The 19,022-nt window shown below is 40.5% G+C and overlaps 1 protein-coding gene across 2 annotated transcripts; it reads right to left on the bottom strand.

Annotated features, from left to right (window-relative positions):
• Positions 1 to 3,641: 3,641 nt before the first annotated feature.
• Positions 3,642 to 18,242, bottom strand: trarg1a (trafficking regulator of GLUT4 (SLC2A4) 1a). Of its 2 annotated transcripts, XM_086261442.1 has the most exons (3): positions 17,220 to 18,242; positions 6,213 to 6,339; positions 3,642 to 5,595 (listed from the first exon to the last, which is right to left on the bottom strand). In XM_086261442.1, the coding sequence occupies exons 1-3, from the start codon at positions 17,622 to 17,624 to the stop codon at positions 5,585 to 5,587; spliced, it is 543 nt and encodes a 180-aa protein (XP_086117568.1). In that variant the 5' UTR covers positions 17,625 to 18,242; the 3' UTR covers positions 3,642 to 5,584. The 2 variants fall into 2 exon arrangements, with proteins under 2 accessions (XP_086117568.1, XP_086117569.1); XM_086261443.1 differs by lacking the exons at positions 3,642 to 5,595; positions 6,213 to 6,339 and adding an exon at positions 15,947 to 16,579.
• Between the last annotated feature and the right edge of the window lie 780 nt (positions 18,243 to 19,022).

Here is a 19,022-nt window from a genome sequence, read left to right as displayed (position 1 = left end):
GCTGTGCAATCCAATACAGGACTGCAGACAACAGCACCAGTGCAGAGTTGAATCAATACCTTCTTCTGTCAGTCTCAATGAAGACTGAACAATACACAAATATTACATTCACAAATGTACCACAGTGGATTTTTTTTCTTCTCTGTGGGAAAAGCCTTTTTTTTTTTCTTTCTTTCTTTCTTTAGACGCCAGTCATGAGAAAAACACAGATGGTCACAGACATGCAAAAAAGTTGGGTGATTCAAAAAATTTAGTTTCATAGTCAGGCTGCCTGAATTTGGCTGTTGACTGACTGACCTCTAGTGCCACCACTAAAATTAACCTTTTAAGAAAATGCATTGATAATTAGTAGATAAATGGAATATGTTTTAGCTGTAAACGTCAAATTCTTGCCAGAATACAATAATAAAAGTGTCCCTTTACTTCTAAAACAATCATTGAGCAGATTTAAAGATGGCAACGGACCGGTAACCATGGCAATGGGCCGGTAACCATGGCAACAGGCCGCCAACCATGGCAATGCGACGGTAACCATGGCAACGTGTCGGTAACCATGGCAACGCATGTAAACCATGCCATTGGGCCGGTAACCATAGCAACAGGCCGGTAACATCGCAACGGGCCGGTAACGATGGCAACACATGTAAACGCATGTCAACACGTCGGTAACCATGGCAACGGGCAGTAACCATGGCAACGGGCCGGTGACCATGGCGACGGGCCGGTAACGATGGCAATGCGTCGGTAACCATGGCAACGCATGTAAACCATGCCATTGGGCCGGTAACCATGGCAACGTGTCGGTAACCATGGCAACGCATGTAAACCATGCCATTGGGCCGGTAACCATAGCAACAGGCCGGTAACATCGCAACGGGCCGGTAACGATGGCAACACATGTAAACGCATGTCAACACGTCGGTAACCATGGCAACGGGCAGTAACCATGGCAACGGGCCGGTAACCATGGCGACGGGCCGGTAACGATGGCAATGCGTCGGTAACCATGGCAACGCATGTAAACCATGCCATTGGGCCGGTAACCATGGCAACGTGTCGGTAACCATGGCAACGCATGTAAACCATGCCATTGGGCCGGTAACATGGCAACGGGCAGGTAACGATGGCAACGCATGTAAACGCATGTCAACACGTTGGTAACCATGGCAATGCGTCGATAACCATGCCATTGGGCCGGTAACCATGGCAATGTGTCGGTAACCATGGCAACGCATGTAAACCATGCCATTGGGCCGGTAACATGGCAACGGGCAGGTAACGATGGCAACGCATGTAAACGCATGTCAACACGTTGGTAACCATGGCAATGCGTCGATAACCATGGCAACGGACCGGTAACCATGGCGAGGCATGTAAACGCATGCCAACGGACCGGTAACCATGGCAACGGACCGGTAACCATGGCGATGCATGTAAACGGATCGGTAACCATGGCGACACATGTAAACAGGCCGGTGACCATGGCGACGCATGTAAACGCATGCCAACGGATCGGTAACCATGGCAATGCATGTAAACGCATGCCAACTTACCGGTAACCATGGCAATGCACAAACAAGGGCAGTTAAGCTAAGTTCAAGTCAGCAGACAACGGAGCTAACTAGCAGCAGCTAGCTAGCCCAACTCAGCAGAGGTGTTCTCAGCGAGGTGAAGAGCGCAAGAACTGAGGGATGACTGTGATGACAGCGGCTATATGGGCAGGCGGGGCCGTCCGCGTGTCATCACACGTCATCTGCTTTAAAGGCGTGAATAAAGGTTTCTTTAGCCAGAACACGCGAGGGCGTGATATCCCATACTTATGTGTTGTACCGAGTGAATCGACTGAAAGGGAACTGTTTACATTCTGCTATCCCAGTATGAGTTCTTTGCAAAAAAAGAAAGAAAGAAAGGAAAACAGTGTACGGTTATACAGTTTATGTATGTATATTGTGAATTCTGTAGAAAGGAATGCTGTGTGTGTGTGTGTGTGTGTGTGTGTGTGTGTGTGTGTGTGTGTGTGTGTGTGTGTGAGACCCCCACAGCAGGAGGCCCTTCAATTAGCATCCGCCCTCGTTAGCACCGCGCTTTCATTTGAGGCCCAATCCCGCTGGTTTAATGGCCACGACGCCTCTCCCTTTCCACTGCATTCTTTCCAAATCACTTCCACCACCAGCAGGAAAAGACAGAGCACTGCAAACAACAACACACACACACACACACACACACACACACACACACACACACACACACACACACACACACACACACACACACACACACAGAGAGAGAGAGAAACAAACACACAGGAATAGTTGTCTGAGTGTTTCAACATGTGAGCGTCCATAATAACAACGGTACCAGACATAGGCTGTGTTTGTCTTTGTAGGGGGTAATGAGTGTGTGTTTGCTTGTTGACAGTGTATTTACACTCACTGAGAGAGAAAGCAGGAAGGATCAGAGGCTTTTATGTGCTGAATGGGTGGTTTTTCTTTGTTTTGGACTGCAGGTTAACCTGCAGCATCTTGAGCAGTGTTGGCCAACAATTATGTACAATCTGTGGCGCATACTGTGTGTTCTGAAGCAGCTTGTGGATTTCACACTTTGGTTCTATTTGTACTTTTTTTCTGATTCATATGCTTCATGATGCTTTCGCAACTCTGTGAAATTCTGCAATGTTTTTCTTTTTATTGTTGTAACATTGATTTTAAATCTAGGCGATGTGAGAAGCGTGTAGATCAACCTTTTCAGATCAACCCCAACCTTTTTTGCGCCACGAACCGGTTTGTGCCCGACAATATTTTCACGTACCGGCCTTTAAGGTGTCGCGGATGAATACAACAAAACAAAACTAGTACCGGTACCGAAAAAAAGAAGATTTATTCATAGCACACGTGAAAAGACCCAGGAAAACAGAGTTAACGAAATAACTGCTTATTTAAGCACAAATAACTATTTAAGTGACAAATAACTGCTTATTTAAGCAGTTATTTAACAAACGCAGGCAGACAAGGAAAATCTGAACTTGAGCTCTTTTATCTTCATTCAGTTGTCATCAGTTTCACACTGTACGTGTCTGTGTGTGTGTGTGTATATATACATCAATAGTGAATCTGTTCACATTGACAGACAGTAGGATGATTGTGAAAGGGTTTGGGAAGTTGGATCTGCTGAAGTCTCTGCATACAAAGTCTTGCTGCCCTACCGCAGTGATGACATGCATGTGTGTAGTGTTTGTGTGACCGAAACACAACTCCTTCCAAAAACGTGTGTGAGCTCGACACCTCCTGTGGTCCTCACCATGTAGGCAAACTGGGGTCTGACCCATAAAGGTCTAAGTGACAAATGGCCTGTATTTGTATAGCGCTTTACTTAGTCCCTAAGGACCCCAAAGTGCTTTACACTACATTCAGTCATTCACACACTGGTGATGGCAAGCTACATTGTAGCCACAGCTGCCCTGGGGTGCACTGACAGAGGCGAGGCTAACGGACACTGGCGCCACCGGGTCCTCTGACCACCTCCAGTAGGCAACGGGTGAAGTGTCTTGCCCAAGGACACAACGACCGAGACTGTCCGAACCGGGGCTCGAACCGGCAACCTTCCGATTACAAGACGAACTGCCAACTCTTGAGCCACGATCGCCGTTGCGATCAACATGTTGGTGTTTTTATTGATATAATTATTGGAATATTTACATTTATTTGAAACAACATGCTATCTATAGACTACAGACTCAGAAAGTTGCTAGCATGGCTGTGGTCAACACAATTCCTTGTGAATTGGAAGTTACCATGAGAAGGCACAACTTGGACCATGCATGGTAATGTTTATTCCTGACATGCAAAATGTACACCACAGAGAGGTGAACTGGCACATACAATATACTGGAAAGGAAACACATTAATACACGGAAATGAAGTGGAAAAGTTTGAACTGTTTTACTGACAGTTGGCTTCTGCTCGCCAATTGTTCCAGATGAAAAATGTAGATGTAAGAAAAACAGTAGGGCTGTCGCCTGCACTACGTAAACAGTAGGGCATCTTTGGATTTTGCTGCTTTCGGATGTTTTGCTAAAGTGACTTTTTGTACAACCACGAGTATGAACGGGGACTTGAAAGTCTGTTAACTCGACAGTTAGCAGTTGTACATCCTTTCACTGATGATGATGAGGACTTGGTAGTATCACTTTAGCAGCATAATATAGCTATAAGGTTTCACTTGTTTGAACTGTATGAGCAAGTGAAAACAAGCACTGCAACTTATCAAAATGAAAATGATACAAAATGTAAATTAACCCCGCCATCCAAATAACATTATTGCCCCCAAAATCTATCCAAATGATCTGAATAATGCAACATAGTGTTACTGAATTTTATCTCTGCTCACAAGCCTGGTACATGTCACTGTAACATACTTGTTATATGTATCCACAGGCAGAACAATAAACTGCATCTCTTCGATAAAATTATGAATACAGACAATTTGTCAGGCTTGAACTTTACAGAATGCTTGTGTTTTTTGTTTAAATGCTTTTCATTGTTACTAAGTTAAACTTATAGACCCGCTCGTTGTTTAAAAAAAAAGAAGCATGCGTACATATTGCATATATATTTTCCTATATAAATACATTTTATACCAATACAACAAGCTGGAAAAAACATTCAGTGAAATAATCAGTGACATTTAACAGTCATTGTATAACAATGCCAATGGTGTAGAAAGGCAGCAAACACACGTGCACACACACGCGTGCACGCACACACGTAAAATTAATTATAAGGGAATATGGTGAGGAGAAACAACACCTGAAGGTGTAGCTGAGACTAAGTCATGTTTGTGGTAAATAATTAGATGTACACAAAACAGTCTCACATGTGCAAACCTGCTAGTCTCTCAGACTCCTGGAAAAGGTAAGAAACATGGAAATAACAGTCAAAATGAAGGCAGAGGTTCGGTGATCTACATTCAGGCATGCACTTGGTCTTGTTTTTTTTTGTTTTCAATGAAAAATTATAATAAATAAAAACAATTATGTCCCCTGCCCACTTTCACAAACCTTTGAGTTTCCACTGAGCATCCAGGTACTGACAAAGCAGCCACTATGACAGCCTTAGCAAACCCAGCACCGCTTGGCATACAAACATATAAAATGTACATATACAATGTATATATGTAATTTTTTTCTATCCACATTTCAAATATATTTGTAACTGTATATGCTTTGAATGCAAAAGATTCGATGAGGAATATATGAGGATTATATGCAGCTGTCCAAAGTTTGGCGACCAAACCCCAAATCCATTTTTCGAAAGAAGCTCCATCTCATACAGAGAAAGTCGCTCTCTCCTCATACACAGATTATTGTCTTCATTGAGAGAAGTCCATGTTCCACACTGGGAAACACACGGGGTTCCTTCTGACCACAAACAAATCTGCATTTTCTTCCTCCTCTGTTTTAACCTGACAGATTTACATCAGGATTTTCATTATTTTTGTCAAGCAAATGCTAACCAGATTCTAATACATGCATCTCTGAATGGTGTTTTTCATTTGTTTACTTGCTGAAAGATCATCTCTCGCGAGTTCATTTGGAAACTGTAAAAAAGGGAAAGAGAAGAAGTATGTTACACACTTATGATTGCAGCAAAAGTAAATGTAACACACACACAGATGTTGGCAAAGTTGAAAACAGGAAACACATCTGAAGCATGTCATTCTTTCTGTCTGTAAACAAGATCGCTTGAAAAATTTTGGATTCTGATTTTGATAAAACTTTGAGTGTAGAGGGGCCTTATCTTCAAGGTCAACTTAATGATTTATTGGTTGAAAATTGACAAAAAGCCTTATAAGAATTTAAAAGTTTTAGCGTTTGACCTCTGACCTCTCCTTCAAGATTGATATAAAAGTCAAAATGACAATAATGTAATCAATGTAAACATCTGTCATGCTACTCTTATCTCATTTTTACTGCACTACAAACTTCTTAACGTATGTTTAAAAAGAAGAAAGTAAACAAAATGAGTTACCAGGAACACTCTGCCGAGAGAGTGAGCTGCCTTGGCAGATGTTTCTTGGACTACCCTTCTGAGTAGATAGTTCCTCCTACAGCTACACTTTAAACCTCAATCTAAATCTCGGTGCAGCACACTGGACACCATCATGATAACATCACTGTCCTCAAAAATTTGTCCTGCTTGATTCAATGAATGTACCTGAAACTGAGACGTAGACTGTGATCATGACCACGCCCAAGACAATGGAGACGATACTGAGCAGACGAGCCAGTTTACCCAGCCTCTTGGCCCCGTCTATGTCCCCCGCCTGGAGACTGTTTCTGGACTGAGGACACACAAAAGCAGCAAGACTATTAAACAAATTTAATATATTAGGTAGTAGACCAAACATTTTTAGGAAGATCTGTCGAACCAGCCAAACCAAGGATACACTTAGGGTGGAGATTTTCATCTACATATTTATGAGTTCTTGGATAAAGCTAGAGATGCAAACAGTGATGTAGCAGGAACCCTATAAAGTATTATTTGTAATTAATCCAGTTCTTCCTCTAATTTCTTTATTTTTCCAGTTTGTGTAGGAAAAACTAATAAGACCAAGCAGCACTAAGACTTTGTGACTGCCCCAAAACCTGAGTTATTGCACCTGCACCTGAAGAACTCCAAATTGTTTGATTATTATCAATTTTGAACACCCTGAAACTACTGAACTAATCATCCTGGATCAGTCAGGCTCATCGATGGATTTTGCTGATCTGGTGTAATGTGATTTAACATTTAAAAAAAGAAATAGGTGATTAAAAAAAACCTTTATTAACTCACGAACATACACAAGTCTTCACACACATTGAGTGTAAGGTGTGAAATTCAAGATACATATAAACCATTGCTCACTGAGCTTATGTACTAAAGTGCAATGCTTTTCCCATTTATGGGTGAAACAAATGTGAAAAGTTCTTGAAAAATGTCCAGATTAGTACATATTTTACACTGAAAACATAAAACACCCGTATGTTCTCCAGAGCTGGTTTTTCTTTCGGCATATACACTGAAGCGCTGAGGTGTACCAATAATTATTCACACTCTAACCTGTGGCTCTTTGAAAAGTCTAACCCTCAAAAGTTTTCATGGGGACAATGTAGTTAGGCAGCATCAGATGGTAGTCTGTAGAATGACTTTGGACACCAAGAACAAGTAGAAGTGAGTTGAGACAAGCTCTGGGTGGTGGGGAAAAGTTACTGGTGTTTGGGGTATCTTCTGGGCAGACGACACAGGACAAAGAGACTTGGTGGTGGAAAGAGGAAGTGCAAGAAAACACTCAAAGGTTAGTGAAGAAACAGTGGGATAGTCAGGAAGATGAATGAAGTGCACAGAGTACTGGAGGCTAATAATATAAAAAAGAGAGGTGGCAAAGCCAAAGGAAAGCAGGCAGGGGTCTCTGTGGACTCTGTGGAGCCTGGACAGGTGGAGGTATGCTCTGGAGAGAAAAGGAATGAAAGTCAGTAGTAGCAAACAGAATACGTGTGTGTGAATGAGAGAGTGGCAGGTGGAAAGATGAAAATGTAAAGAGTATCAAAGTCAAAGGGAAAGTTTACAAGATGGTAGTGAGACCTGCTGTGGCACTGACAAAGAGACCATGATGGACAGGGTTAGAAATGATTATGTCAGAGTGACATCTCACAGTGCTTTGGAAACAATGTTAGAGGCAAAGCTGTGATGGTTTTGACATGTGCAGAGAAGGGATCGTGGCTTTACTGGACAAATGATGAAGTTCCTGGCCGGAGGAAAATACTGAAGCAGCTCTTCAAGAGTTACACTTTAAAATATTTATCATATAGTTAATCAATACTTATTTTAAAAAGAAATTGATAAACATGCAGCACAGTAATGTTGACTTGTGAAATGCAGAGAGTAATTTATTTCAACTGTAAACGGGCAAATCTCATGCCGGCAGATTGGGACTGATGGAAGAATGTGACTTGCAGAGCCAATTGGATGGAGTCGGTGAGTGCAGCAGTATGAAGGGGTTGTATATCATTTTAATGCTGAACGTATATTGCTTTGCTTGTACACTGCAGATACGGAGACAGAGTGATTCATGCGTATGTGTGAAAGGTGTGATGGATGGGAATTCTCAGCCTTCTGCATTGCTTTTATGTGAGTCACCCCAAAGATCAAATCTCCCGTTACTGATGTCTCAGGCTTTTCATTGGATTGGCAGGGTTTTTTAACAGTGTATGTTTTTATTTTGTGAAAGGGAATCCACACAAAGGAACACTGTTCTTCACGGTATTGCAGCATGTACATGCACACATCAGATAAAAAATCTTATGTTGCTGTTTTTCATTTATTTAGTCATAAAACAAAATTTCATCATGTGTGTGTTTTGCCTATAGTTTACATATATCACTCCAAGTATTTGCTCTATAACTTAAGTTTCACTTGAGTACTAGAGCAACTAAACAACCTGATCAACCTGAATGGAGATGGCGTTTAAATACTTCAGCAGGTGTCCAGGATGAGTCTTTTCAAAGCAGAGGTGATAAAACAGAAATTGGAACTCTCACCAAAACTTATCTGGTATTAGAAGAAAGAAAGTGCTGCCCTACTGTCCTAAGACTAAAATACATATAAGCTCTACACAGGTTGGAGTTACAGATATAAAAATATGAAAAGTTAAAAAACAAAAACAAAACAAAGAAATTCATCAGTTTGACAGTTTAACTACACTATCGTATTCCTCAAAAGATTTTTCCCCATTTTACATATGAAAGTTCAAATGCTTTAAATATAAACGGCATTGTGTGTATGAAAGTGTTAATAAAACAAATATAATTAACACTGACTGAAATTAAAAGCATTTTCATCAGAATTAAAAGTAAGAGGTGATTTGCAGGTAGAAGAAGGATCATGACTCAGTCCATGTGTGACTGCAGCAATGAAACCTGCCTACACCTGAGTTTAGCAGCGATTGAGAACTTCATAGTTCATAAGAGAATTTCAGGAAGTAATCCACTATTCTTAATTTCACATTACCCTCACAATTTAGTTTGAAATCATGCTATGGTGTCTCTGTTTTCTTGCTTCATTCAGTCACTGAATACTGAAGAAATAGATTGTTGGGGGTTAGGTGGGAACTGCCTCAAATTCAGATTGAATTACAGAGTAGTTCCCCTGATTACTAACTTGTTACTCCATCGTCTCACTCCCGTGAGATGCTCTGCCTCCAGGCTGTCTGGTAGTAAGATACTACTGTGCACTAGTACACGTGGGTTTGGGACAGTGCAACCTTAGGATAGAGTGGAAAACTACTTTTAAATATGGCATTCATCTCTTCTTTTAATAATGCCTGATGTTTGGGAAATAATAACAACAACCGAGCTCATGATATACTTTCAAAGCAGAATGTCTTCACATTCTTGCATGATAAAGGATTTCAGCTGCCCAGTGCATAATGAACTCAATATTAAGAAGATGAGGAAGTGGTACTAGGCATGGGTGAAATATGAATGTTTTGGATTATTAAAGATGCAGGAAAAAAAGGAGAAATAAATTAAATACACAGCGCTTAACAAATTTATTAGGCCAAAACAGCTGCTCTAAGTTAACAGCTCTGGTAATTATGAAAATTATGTTTTTCTTAGTTGTAGATGCAAAGATGAAATGCACTGATGGTAGTTTTTTGAGATCTTTCTGAGAAAAGCTCACGTCTGCTTTTAAGGAGGACCTTGGGACCATGTGATGAAAAATGTACATTTGTCAGAATTTTACATCGACAAATATTCTTCTTACCCCTTCAAACTTGAACCGTTAAATAATTGCCAATAAATGGAGAATTTATTAAATCTCCTGACATTTATAAAAAGATGAAATTTGCAATAATTTGCAAAAAACAAAGTTTAGCAAATATGATAGCTACACCTGGCAAAGAATTACTTCTTAAAAGTGTATTATCCAATATATTTGTATTTTTTAGGGAAAAAAAAAATCACACTGAAATGTTGAAGTCTCAAAAACTGTATGTATCAAATATAATACACTAGTCTGTTATGGGGTTAAATTACTGACTGATTTGCTCACACAGTTTATCGCAGCTTCACAAACGCCTCCCAATTTTTAATTCTAAAAGGCTCAAACTCAACTTTTGACAGATGCTGCATCGCAATTAAAACAAAGATATTTCAATATAATGCAATTGCTTTAAAACAGTCACCTAATATAATGTACTCCTATATCCTGCATGGTAAGAAACGTAATCACAAAAACTATTTAACTGGACGATTATTTCTAGGATTTATTTAAATTTGATCAAATCTAAATATCTACTACATGCAATGTCTCATCCCACAATCCAGGCTCATGACAGTAAAACAAAAACATTACTTTTTTTTTTTTTTTTAACTCTCACTCACTCACTCTTTCACAGGGACACACTCCATCTTCTTGCTCTGAGGACTGCAATGTGAAGCTATGGTGCAAAGTCCCGCTGGAGCCTGTATTGATCTTTTCTCATAGAGAAAAGCAGCATCAGCACCTTAAATCAATGGAAGTCCCTTTCAGAAAACACAGCCTATTTGGCCAGCTTGGAGAGAAACCATCAATGGAGAATGGAGGTGATTTAAAAAGATGATATTTTACTTGCATAATGATAATAAGAAAGTAAAAAGAAACAAAGGAAGGCAATGTCAGCACTCTCATTTGGACCTAGTCTTGTTGGATGTTACCTTTGAGACCTGCGAGAGGTTTTCATTTGTGTTTGTGAATATCTGTGTGTAGTGAAAGGGAGGCACCCTTTGCTTCACTGAATCACGCCTGTATTGATTCACAGCACGACTACGGGTCATATTTGTTTTCAGAATGGGAAATTCTACCCTAATTGTAGTGTTCATTGTGCTGCCTTTGTACACACACACACGCACACTCGTTCTCTCTAATGTGTTCAAATGTTCAGCAGACAAGTGTGGGTGGTAGTAAGTCAGTAAGTGCTTCTTTTCTCACTTGCCATTAATAATGGAGAACCAACAGCAGCCATGGTGGAACGCAGAAGTGTACAGTGAGAGGATGTTTTCTTCTATGAGCAAATCTGTCGTTTTCCAGGTTTATACATTATGTCTTTCAAAACTTTTAGATTATAATCCCCAAATGAATTTGTACGAGGCTTTTGCAGGGTTTTTTGTTTTGGTATGTTAAGTTAAATCACATTGGTCCGGTGAGGGATAAAGAACATCGCAGTCTCTCGGAAGCGGCTAGCAAGGCTTTTAGACTTTTTACAGAAAATGCCCATTAAAATTTCAAACCACCCATGCGACCAAATGATCAAACCTTCCAGAGCTATGATGGCACAATACCTATTCTAGCTATAAAATGCATTGTAGCTGATGGTTACATACGATTTTACTTGTGTTTATATATTTGCTTGTGAATTCAAACAAACTAACAGAGTGCTAATGCTTTTAAAGACTAGACCATCATAGTATAAACCTTTATCCATTGGCAGATCATTTATAAGTGAACCACTGCCAGGCATATTTAAATAACTCAGAGTCAGGTTTCATCGTTTAGTTCATAGCACAGTGCACTATCATCGGGATAATGTATGCTATTATTAGCAATCTGTTTGTTAAACCAAACACAGTTTATCGATATACAATTCAACTACAAAAACAAAACAGAAATGGGCTATTTGTACTAAAAAAGGGCAAACACTAAGAAACGCTTTCACCACAGGTGAGATTTCTAAAGCAAAGAGTTGTCTAGTTACACCGCTGTCATTATCTAATGTGATGCAAATCACACAATGAAAAGTAAGTTTAGCATCTGTTACTTAGCAATTGGAATGCACAGCTTAAGCTGGTGCAAATGCCATTATTACAACTTTTTTTTTGCAGGTAGTTAATCACAAATTAATGTGCTGAAGCGATTTCTGTTGCATTTGTCCAGATTTTGCTAATAAAATGAAGAATAGGTTTTACTGAAACATTTGTAAGCTCACATGCAAATACGATATATAAGGACAATATGAAGGTCCATTGAAAATATTTGGGTGTTGGCTGCCTTTTATTCCATTGTCTGTCGAGATGATCCCACACTGCTTCAGTAGTGTTGCAGTTGGGACTCTAGGGGAAGGTTAGTCCATGACTGATAGAGTTCCAATGTGTGTTTTTCTATCCAGGTATGATTTTACTGCACTGGAAGTGTTTGCGACCATTGTCATGCTGAAAATTGAAGCTATCACCAATCAGATGATTTGCAGATGGTATTGCATTAGGTATTAACATCTGATGGCACTTCTCTGTGTTTACAATTGTATCAATTAAGCACCTTGAGGCAACAGTTGTTGTCATTTATATAAATAAAAATAAATGTAATCAATTTTGTCAAGATTTCCAACACCACTGGCTGATAGGCAGCTCCAAACCATGACAGAACCTCCACCATGTTTTACAGATGGCTGTAGACACTCACTGTCGTATCTCTCTCCTGACCTCTTCTGCACATCCTGATTTCACATTTGGATTCACCACTCCACTCCACTGTTGCCACTGATTTTTCAGTACAGTTTTTGTACAATTTGGCATACCTCAGCCCTTTGTCCCAGTATCCCTTCATCAACAATGCCTTCTTGCCAGAAGAAGACAGTCCCTTCCACTGAGACCATCTCGTGAGTCTTCAGTGAACATCTGGGCCTTCAGATCAACTGGAGGGCCAGATGCATCTCTCAGGTCCTGTCAGGCTGGATCTTTTCCCCTATTAAGGACATGGCATTCAGATAACTTTATCTTCTGAAGATTCTTATTCTTTTGTTCTCCACTTCAAAATACAATTTATGTGTGTTGTCGCAGGCTGCTAGTAACAAAGTGCCTGAAGATACAGTTCTTTGCGTAGAGACAACACTGATTCATCCCCTAACTTATCATGTCTTTTTATGTTTGAATGAGTCATAGGTCAGTGTTAAGTGGCCTAACAAAAACATTCCTCTCAATATAGTGAGGTAGAAGCACTGGAATGAAAATGAATGGAAAAACAGCTAAAGAAACTTCTGGACCTTCTGGAAGGCTGGAGAACTATCATACGAGAAAGTCTTGTTCTTTGGAGGCAAAATAGAAAGAAAAGAGGGGTGGCTCAAGATTTCTGTACAATATTGTAAATAAAATGTCCCAATATTATAATTAAAACAAGTGAAGATGCATTCATTTTTAATATTAAATCATCGAGTAGTGGGATTTGAAGATTTTAAAAGCTCCTATATTATCAAATAAGCCACTCATATAGCTAGTGGCCCTTATGCTGGTAAGTGCTCTGTACTATACTTGTACTCAAAACATGACTTTCTATGCATTCAGTTGTATTATTCAGTGGATGATCACATTGTAGCATTCATTGATTTAAAATGATAAATGAGTTGTAGCACACGGCTTTTCTTTTTTCTCTGTAACACTCTGATGAGCTCACATTGGGTAAGAACAGTGTTAAATGCTCTCTGATGGTGACTGCAGCACTTGACTGCTAATAAGATCTCATTTACCTACACACACACACACACATACACACACAAACAAAGCCATCCCGCCAGTGCAGCATTGTGAGACCATATTTTACAGGCAAATCTGCAGCACATGCAGTAATGCTCCTGCAGTTTGGGCATTCCCATTACTGGGATAGGCTAGTGCGCACTGTAAAAACCTATTACCCCAACCTCTCCAGTAACCATAATTGACTGCGTATCTTCAACGTTTGCCAGCCGCAAGTCCTTCCCACCAAGCATCTGTCAGAGATCTTTGGCGGCAGCCAGCTGGAAGTTGGCTTTTATGTGCTCCTACTGCTGAAAGTAGTGGGAGATGATGATGGATGTAACTGTTCCTGCTGTTAGCAATGCACCATCTACAGTGTGGAAAGATGCTGACGCTTTTACAAGGGTAAATGGGACCAACACAGATGGATACTTTTACCTGTTTAAGCGATTAAAAGATGGATATACATCTTACTTAATGTTTGCACTGTCTACATACACAAAAATGTGTATTTTCTTAAATTCTGTGATATAGTTTATGTTTTGCATAATAGCAGAATCTACTGAAGTCTGCATTTACAGTTAGACACAGACAATTACACGAGTTTTGATTGTATTTAAAGCTGGAGCTGGAGACAGGTGTGTGATCTAAAAACAAAACACCTGGATATATTTGTATCCACTCCTATATTTGCGTTTCTTTCCAGCTCTGTTTGAGGTTTGAAAGATTCCTGGGGTAAATATTTGGGTCTGTTGCAGCTCAGTTTTGTGTCGAACAGGCTGGAATACTGTGGATTTGTCAAAGCTTTGTTGCTTGAATCTGCTGCTAAAAACAGCTGTATTTCTGAAGAACTAAAGCAATGAGCTGAAACAGGCTTAAATGCCACTTAGAGCTACGGGACAGTGCCACAGATACTGCTGCTTATCACTCTGATCACATTACACAGCCATTTTTGAGCCATTGCTTAGCTACAAATGTTGATTGCGTACTATACTTATAAAACAAAAGCTATATGGTTTACATCAGGTTTTAATTGAATACACAGCACACAGCACAGTTAATGTTACATAATAGCACGACTGTTAAGCACAAACCCTCTTGGCATGAAATGAAGTCTGAATCCAGATCACTGGAAGCTAAAGGCTCATCAATAATGCAAGTGACCACCAACTGTGGCATTTCATATCAGGCTACCCCTTAAGATGGTCTTTTTTGATCTTTCTGTCTTTCTGTGAATGAATTTCTAAAGTCTGTTCAGCTTCCTCTGACACCTCCCCATTGATACCATTTTAAAAGTTGCTCTTTTTTTTTATCTGACTTTCCAGCAATATCCATTTCACAGTGGATGATGAGTAGCGAATACTGGCACTTAGCACTAATCTGGCACTCCAAAGCTGTATCGTGTGGTATCAACCACATTACTTTTGATTCATCTGCTCACAAGTGAGCGTTGTACACCTCTGTTTTTCCTGTTCTGACTCACTCGCACTTATCTGACTGTGCTATCTGATTTAGCTTCTTCTAATCAAGTGATAGGAACTACTTTATGGCTATTTGCTGTCTCTCTCATGCCCATCTGCCCTTGTAGCGAATGATGTTTTGATCTTCTTTGGGAGGCCCATATCCCCTTTCCTTACCCCCCAGGAAAGAGAGAGGATGTTGATCGCTGCTACTGAGCTGGCTAACTGCTGCAATCTGCCCTCTGCAGAGAAACTAAATTGACTTCACTCGTCTTCTATTGAGTTAGTGGCCAGCTCCAGTTTCTTCCTCCTTCGCTTTTCTCTCTTCTGCCCTCTGTGAAAACCTCCCTCTGCCACACTTTCTCTCTGTCTCTCTGTCTCTCTCTCTCACACACACACACACACACACACACACACACACACACACACACACACACACACACACTCTCTCTCTCTCTCTCTCTCTCTCTCTCTCTCTCTCTCTCTCTCTCAATGCCATTAGCCAGCAACCGACTTGTGAATGTCAGTGGGTTCGTGATGATGGCTCAGGGAAGTACAGGCTGTCTTGTGGATACCGTCTGATATTCCCCTTGGTGTGTAGTCCCCGCAAGAGTGATATTACAGAACTAATGGCTTACTGCATTTCCTCTGCTTTGTTTCTCTGTAGATCTGAGAATTGGCTACTGGACAGTGTCAGAAGTAAAGTGCGCTGAAAAACACAAATGGCTTGAAACTAAGGAGCCGTCAGCCACCAGGAGTTAAAATCGTGACACAGGGAAGTTATGACTGATGGCGCTAAAAGAGTTCTGCTAGAATGGTTCCAGATACTTACTGCAAAGGTCCGTCATAGGCTGTTTGTGTCTGTACTGCTCAAGAACAGCAGTTTGCCTTTCTCTACACTTACAGTGCAGAACACATTAGATATTATGGCTAACAACACACTTTGCTAAGCTCTATTGTGGCTGTTACAGAGCTTGAAGAGCCTATATACATACGATTTGTAGTTTACAAGCCTTTTTTCTTATTTTAGATGTTTTATTGTAAATGTGGAAAAGAGTAAAAATATAGTAAATATAGCTGTGGTAATTTAGGCAGGAATTTGATACAGTTTCAACATATTGGTAGAGAAGAATATATACATACATAAAATTTTTGACCTTCACACTATGTTCTGTTTATGAATTACTTTATTTCAAAAGTTGTGTGTGTATATCACATGGAGGCAAATTTACATACGTGATTTAAATATACCAAGCTTTTTGAAATGTGTGTAAACACTGGACTTCCTGCTGATTGCCAGACAAATTATGTGAATGATGCCATTTTTAAATAAACACAAGCATCTTTCTTTGCATTATGCATTATGCACTTTTATAAGCTCATATGTGCAGCACACACTGGTACTGATGTATCTTTGAGAGATATAGGCATAGTATTGTGTAAAAAAACAATACTAAAAAGCAGAGCCTCAAACAACAGCTCCACCATCTTCGCTCCAGACCTCACTGCAGAGGGAGACAGCAGGAAAGTGCATCCTCAGCATCACAGATCAGTTACATGTGCTGCGTTTTGGAATGCAGCCCATACAAAGGTCTATCTGCAAAAACACAACATTTTATTTACAATTCTGTAATGCCATATCTGACTGAAGTAGCTTTAGTGTCTTAGCTGCACCCTTAAATTTCCTGTGAAGGGATACATCAAGTATCAGCCCCTCTGAAGCAGACCATCTAGCAGCTGAGTGGAAGCAGCCAGCGTGAGATCATTTAAAGCCTCAGCAATAGTGAAAGATAATGAGGCACTGAGTGTTTTTCAGTTTTTCACATACATTTGCACTTCTGTTATTTATATATATATTCAAAAATTTAAAACCTTTAAGTGTAAAAGTGTCAGAAACTCTTTTAAATTGTCATCCAAGCTCTGCTAAATGGTCTTTCTGTCTAAAATTAATATGACCATTCACCCAAACGCAAATGTGGTTCTTAGTTAGGGATAATAGCCATACTTTAAAAAAAAAAAAGCTTCCTTCATATATCAAAAGGCTGTAAAGGTAAAGGGCATTCTCAAATATAAAGTGAGCCTTAACTGCAAGAAGCAGTGATGGAATCTCAAGAACCCAGTCCTCTTTTGTTCCAAGATCTTAATTTACTTAGCCTAATAGCACTGTCCCATCATGTGCACCAGCAATAACATATTTAGGGGTTTTAACACTTTTGACGAGGCAACAAGATGCTCACCATGATGGAGTACACCAGTGCCACGATGCTGATGGGCCAAACGGGGCAAATGCAGGAGATGATGACCAGGATGAGGTAATCCCGGGGCTTCGGGGTCTCCTGGACTGCGTTGCCGGTGGAGGAGCGGCTCAGACTCGCCTTGGAAGGGGAGAGAGGGGCGGAGGCGGCCAGCTGCCCGGTGGAGCCCGATCTCACGGAGACGCTGTGGCCGTTCTCCTCGGCTTCCAGACCCTTGTCGCTGCCCACGTTGACCGTGAAGGAGGTGGACATGTTCATCTGGTTCCCTCCAGGCTCAGTGGTCACTGCAAGTAGTTTCTCAGTTTCCTGGAAGTCTGGCGGCGGAGCGCCTCCTCCGCCCTCACCCAAACTGGATCTCTGGAAGTTGGCATCCGTGTTGATCGCCATGTTCACCTCTCAGTTAGAAAGATATATTTATATATTTATAAATTTGTGAAAATAAATATCTGTTAAAAATGTCTTAAGATTGATTACAAAACAGTGAATGACGGCACTTTGACTAGTCAAATTTTCGTTTTTACAACAAATCTCTAAAGCTGAGATCAACTTTGATAACGAAGAAGCTGACACGCCGAGGTGCGGTGGACGGCTTCAAATTAGATTATCTGAAAGGCGGAGAGATTTGATGGAAAAACTTCCTAAAAGCAACGAATAAAATCAGATGAAAGCAGCCTGACTCCTGTAAACATCATTTTCCTCCTTCGATCACTTGTCTTGTGTTCACACCCGACACTTGAGTCATTTCAAAAGGAGCTCACAGCACAAACCGTCCCTCCTCTTTGACACATCCAGATCAGTGAGAGGAGCTTCTGTCACCCATGCAGATCTAGATCCAGTCCCACCACTTGAGCCTGTGTCTGTTTGTTCTTGCAGAAGTAGCTTCAAGGGTTTCCTTCTCCTTTCATAAAAAAGAAAGATCAAAGTCAGACGTGATTTTCGAAGCAGACCCCCCCAAAATCGGACACTTTCTCCTCCTCTGTCTCCAGGAACACAGCCACTGCACTCTACTTGGGACCAGTGTCATGTTAACGCATTTAAACAGGGCACTTCCGGCGACGATGCACAAATAAAACTCGAGCGTTCTCAACAAAAAGCCAGTAAGGGAAAATAAACGAGTTCATCCTAACTGGTTGTACTGGCATCATGTAGGTTATTTATTTATTTTACTACGTCAGTAACAGACAAAAAACCCCTTTTTTTGTCTTTTGTTTTTTTGCACACACAGTACTGTGCAAAAGTCTTGAGCCACCCCTAAGACTTTCATTAGCCCACGTATCTGTGGAAAAATAGAAAACAGGTGCAGCAATTTACTGAAACCTGAAAACATAAATGAAAGAACAGTAGATAAGGAAAAAATATAGTTTACACAACCTAATGAAAATGAAAGTCAATATTTGGCATGATCACCTTCATCCTTCAACACAGCCTGAACTCTTTCTGGAAGCTTTCTTATAATATCTTTAAGTAGTCTTCAGGAACAGTTCTCCAGGCTTCTCGAAGGTCATTCAGAGCTCTCCTTTGAATCCTGGATGGCTTTTGTTCTTTTCTAGGTGGAGGCAAAAATTCATGATTGATAGTGTGTGTGTGTTATTAGGTCCAGGTATGCTTTGAATGCACTGGTAGAACAACTACAGGCCGATCTCAAATCTCCCATTTTTAAGTAAGATCATTGAAAAAGCAGTTTCTCAACAGCTCAATTACTTCTTAACACAGAATAACTGCTATGATGCCTTCCAGTCAGGTTTTAGACAGAACCACAGCACTGAAACCGCTCTGACAAAAGTG

This window comes from Aulonocara sp. 'chitande type north' Nkhata Bay, linkage group LG14 (genome assembly GCF_057382095.1).
Source record: "Aulonocara sp. 'chitande type north' Nkhata Bay isolate Kocher_YH1m ecotype deep benthic linkage group LG14, A_spYH_male_GT1.1, whole genome shotgun sequence".
Lineage (NCBI taxonomy): Eukaryota > Metazoa > Chordata > Actinopteri > Cichliformes > Cichlidae > Aulonocara > Aulonocara sp. 'chitande type north' Nkhata Bay.
The sequence above is the reverse complement of the archived record's forward strand: the minus strand, read 5'-3'. Positions and strand labels throughout refer to the sequence as shown.

What these genes read in the sequence shown, in the direction of transcription:
- trarg1a (XM_086261442.1), bottom strand. Translation starts at nt 17,624, where the DNA reads ATGGCGATCAACACGGATGCCAACTTCCAGAGATCCAGTTTGGGTGAG. An exon ending in CACTGGTGTACTCCATCATG is followed by an intron (nt 6,340 to 17,219) that starts GTGAGCATCTTG and finishes GTGTGTCCTCAG; the next exon opens with TCCAGAAACAGTCTCCAGGC.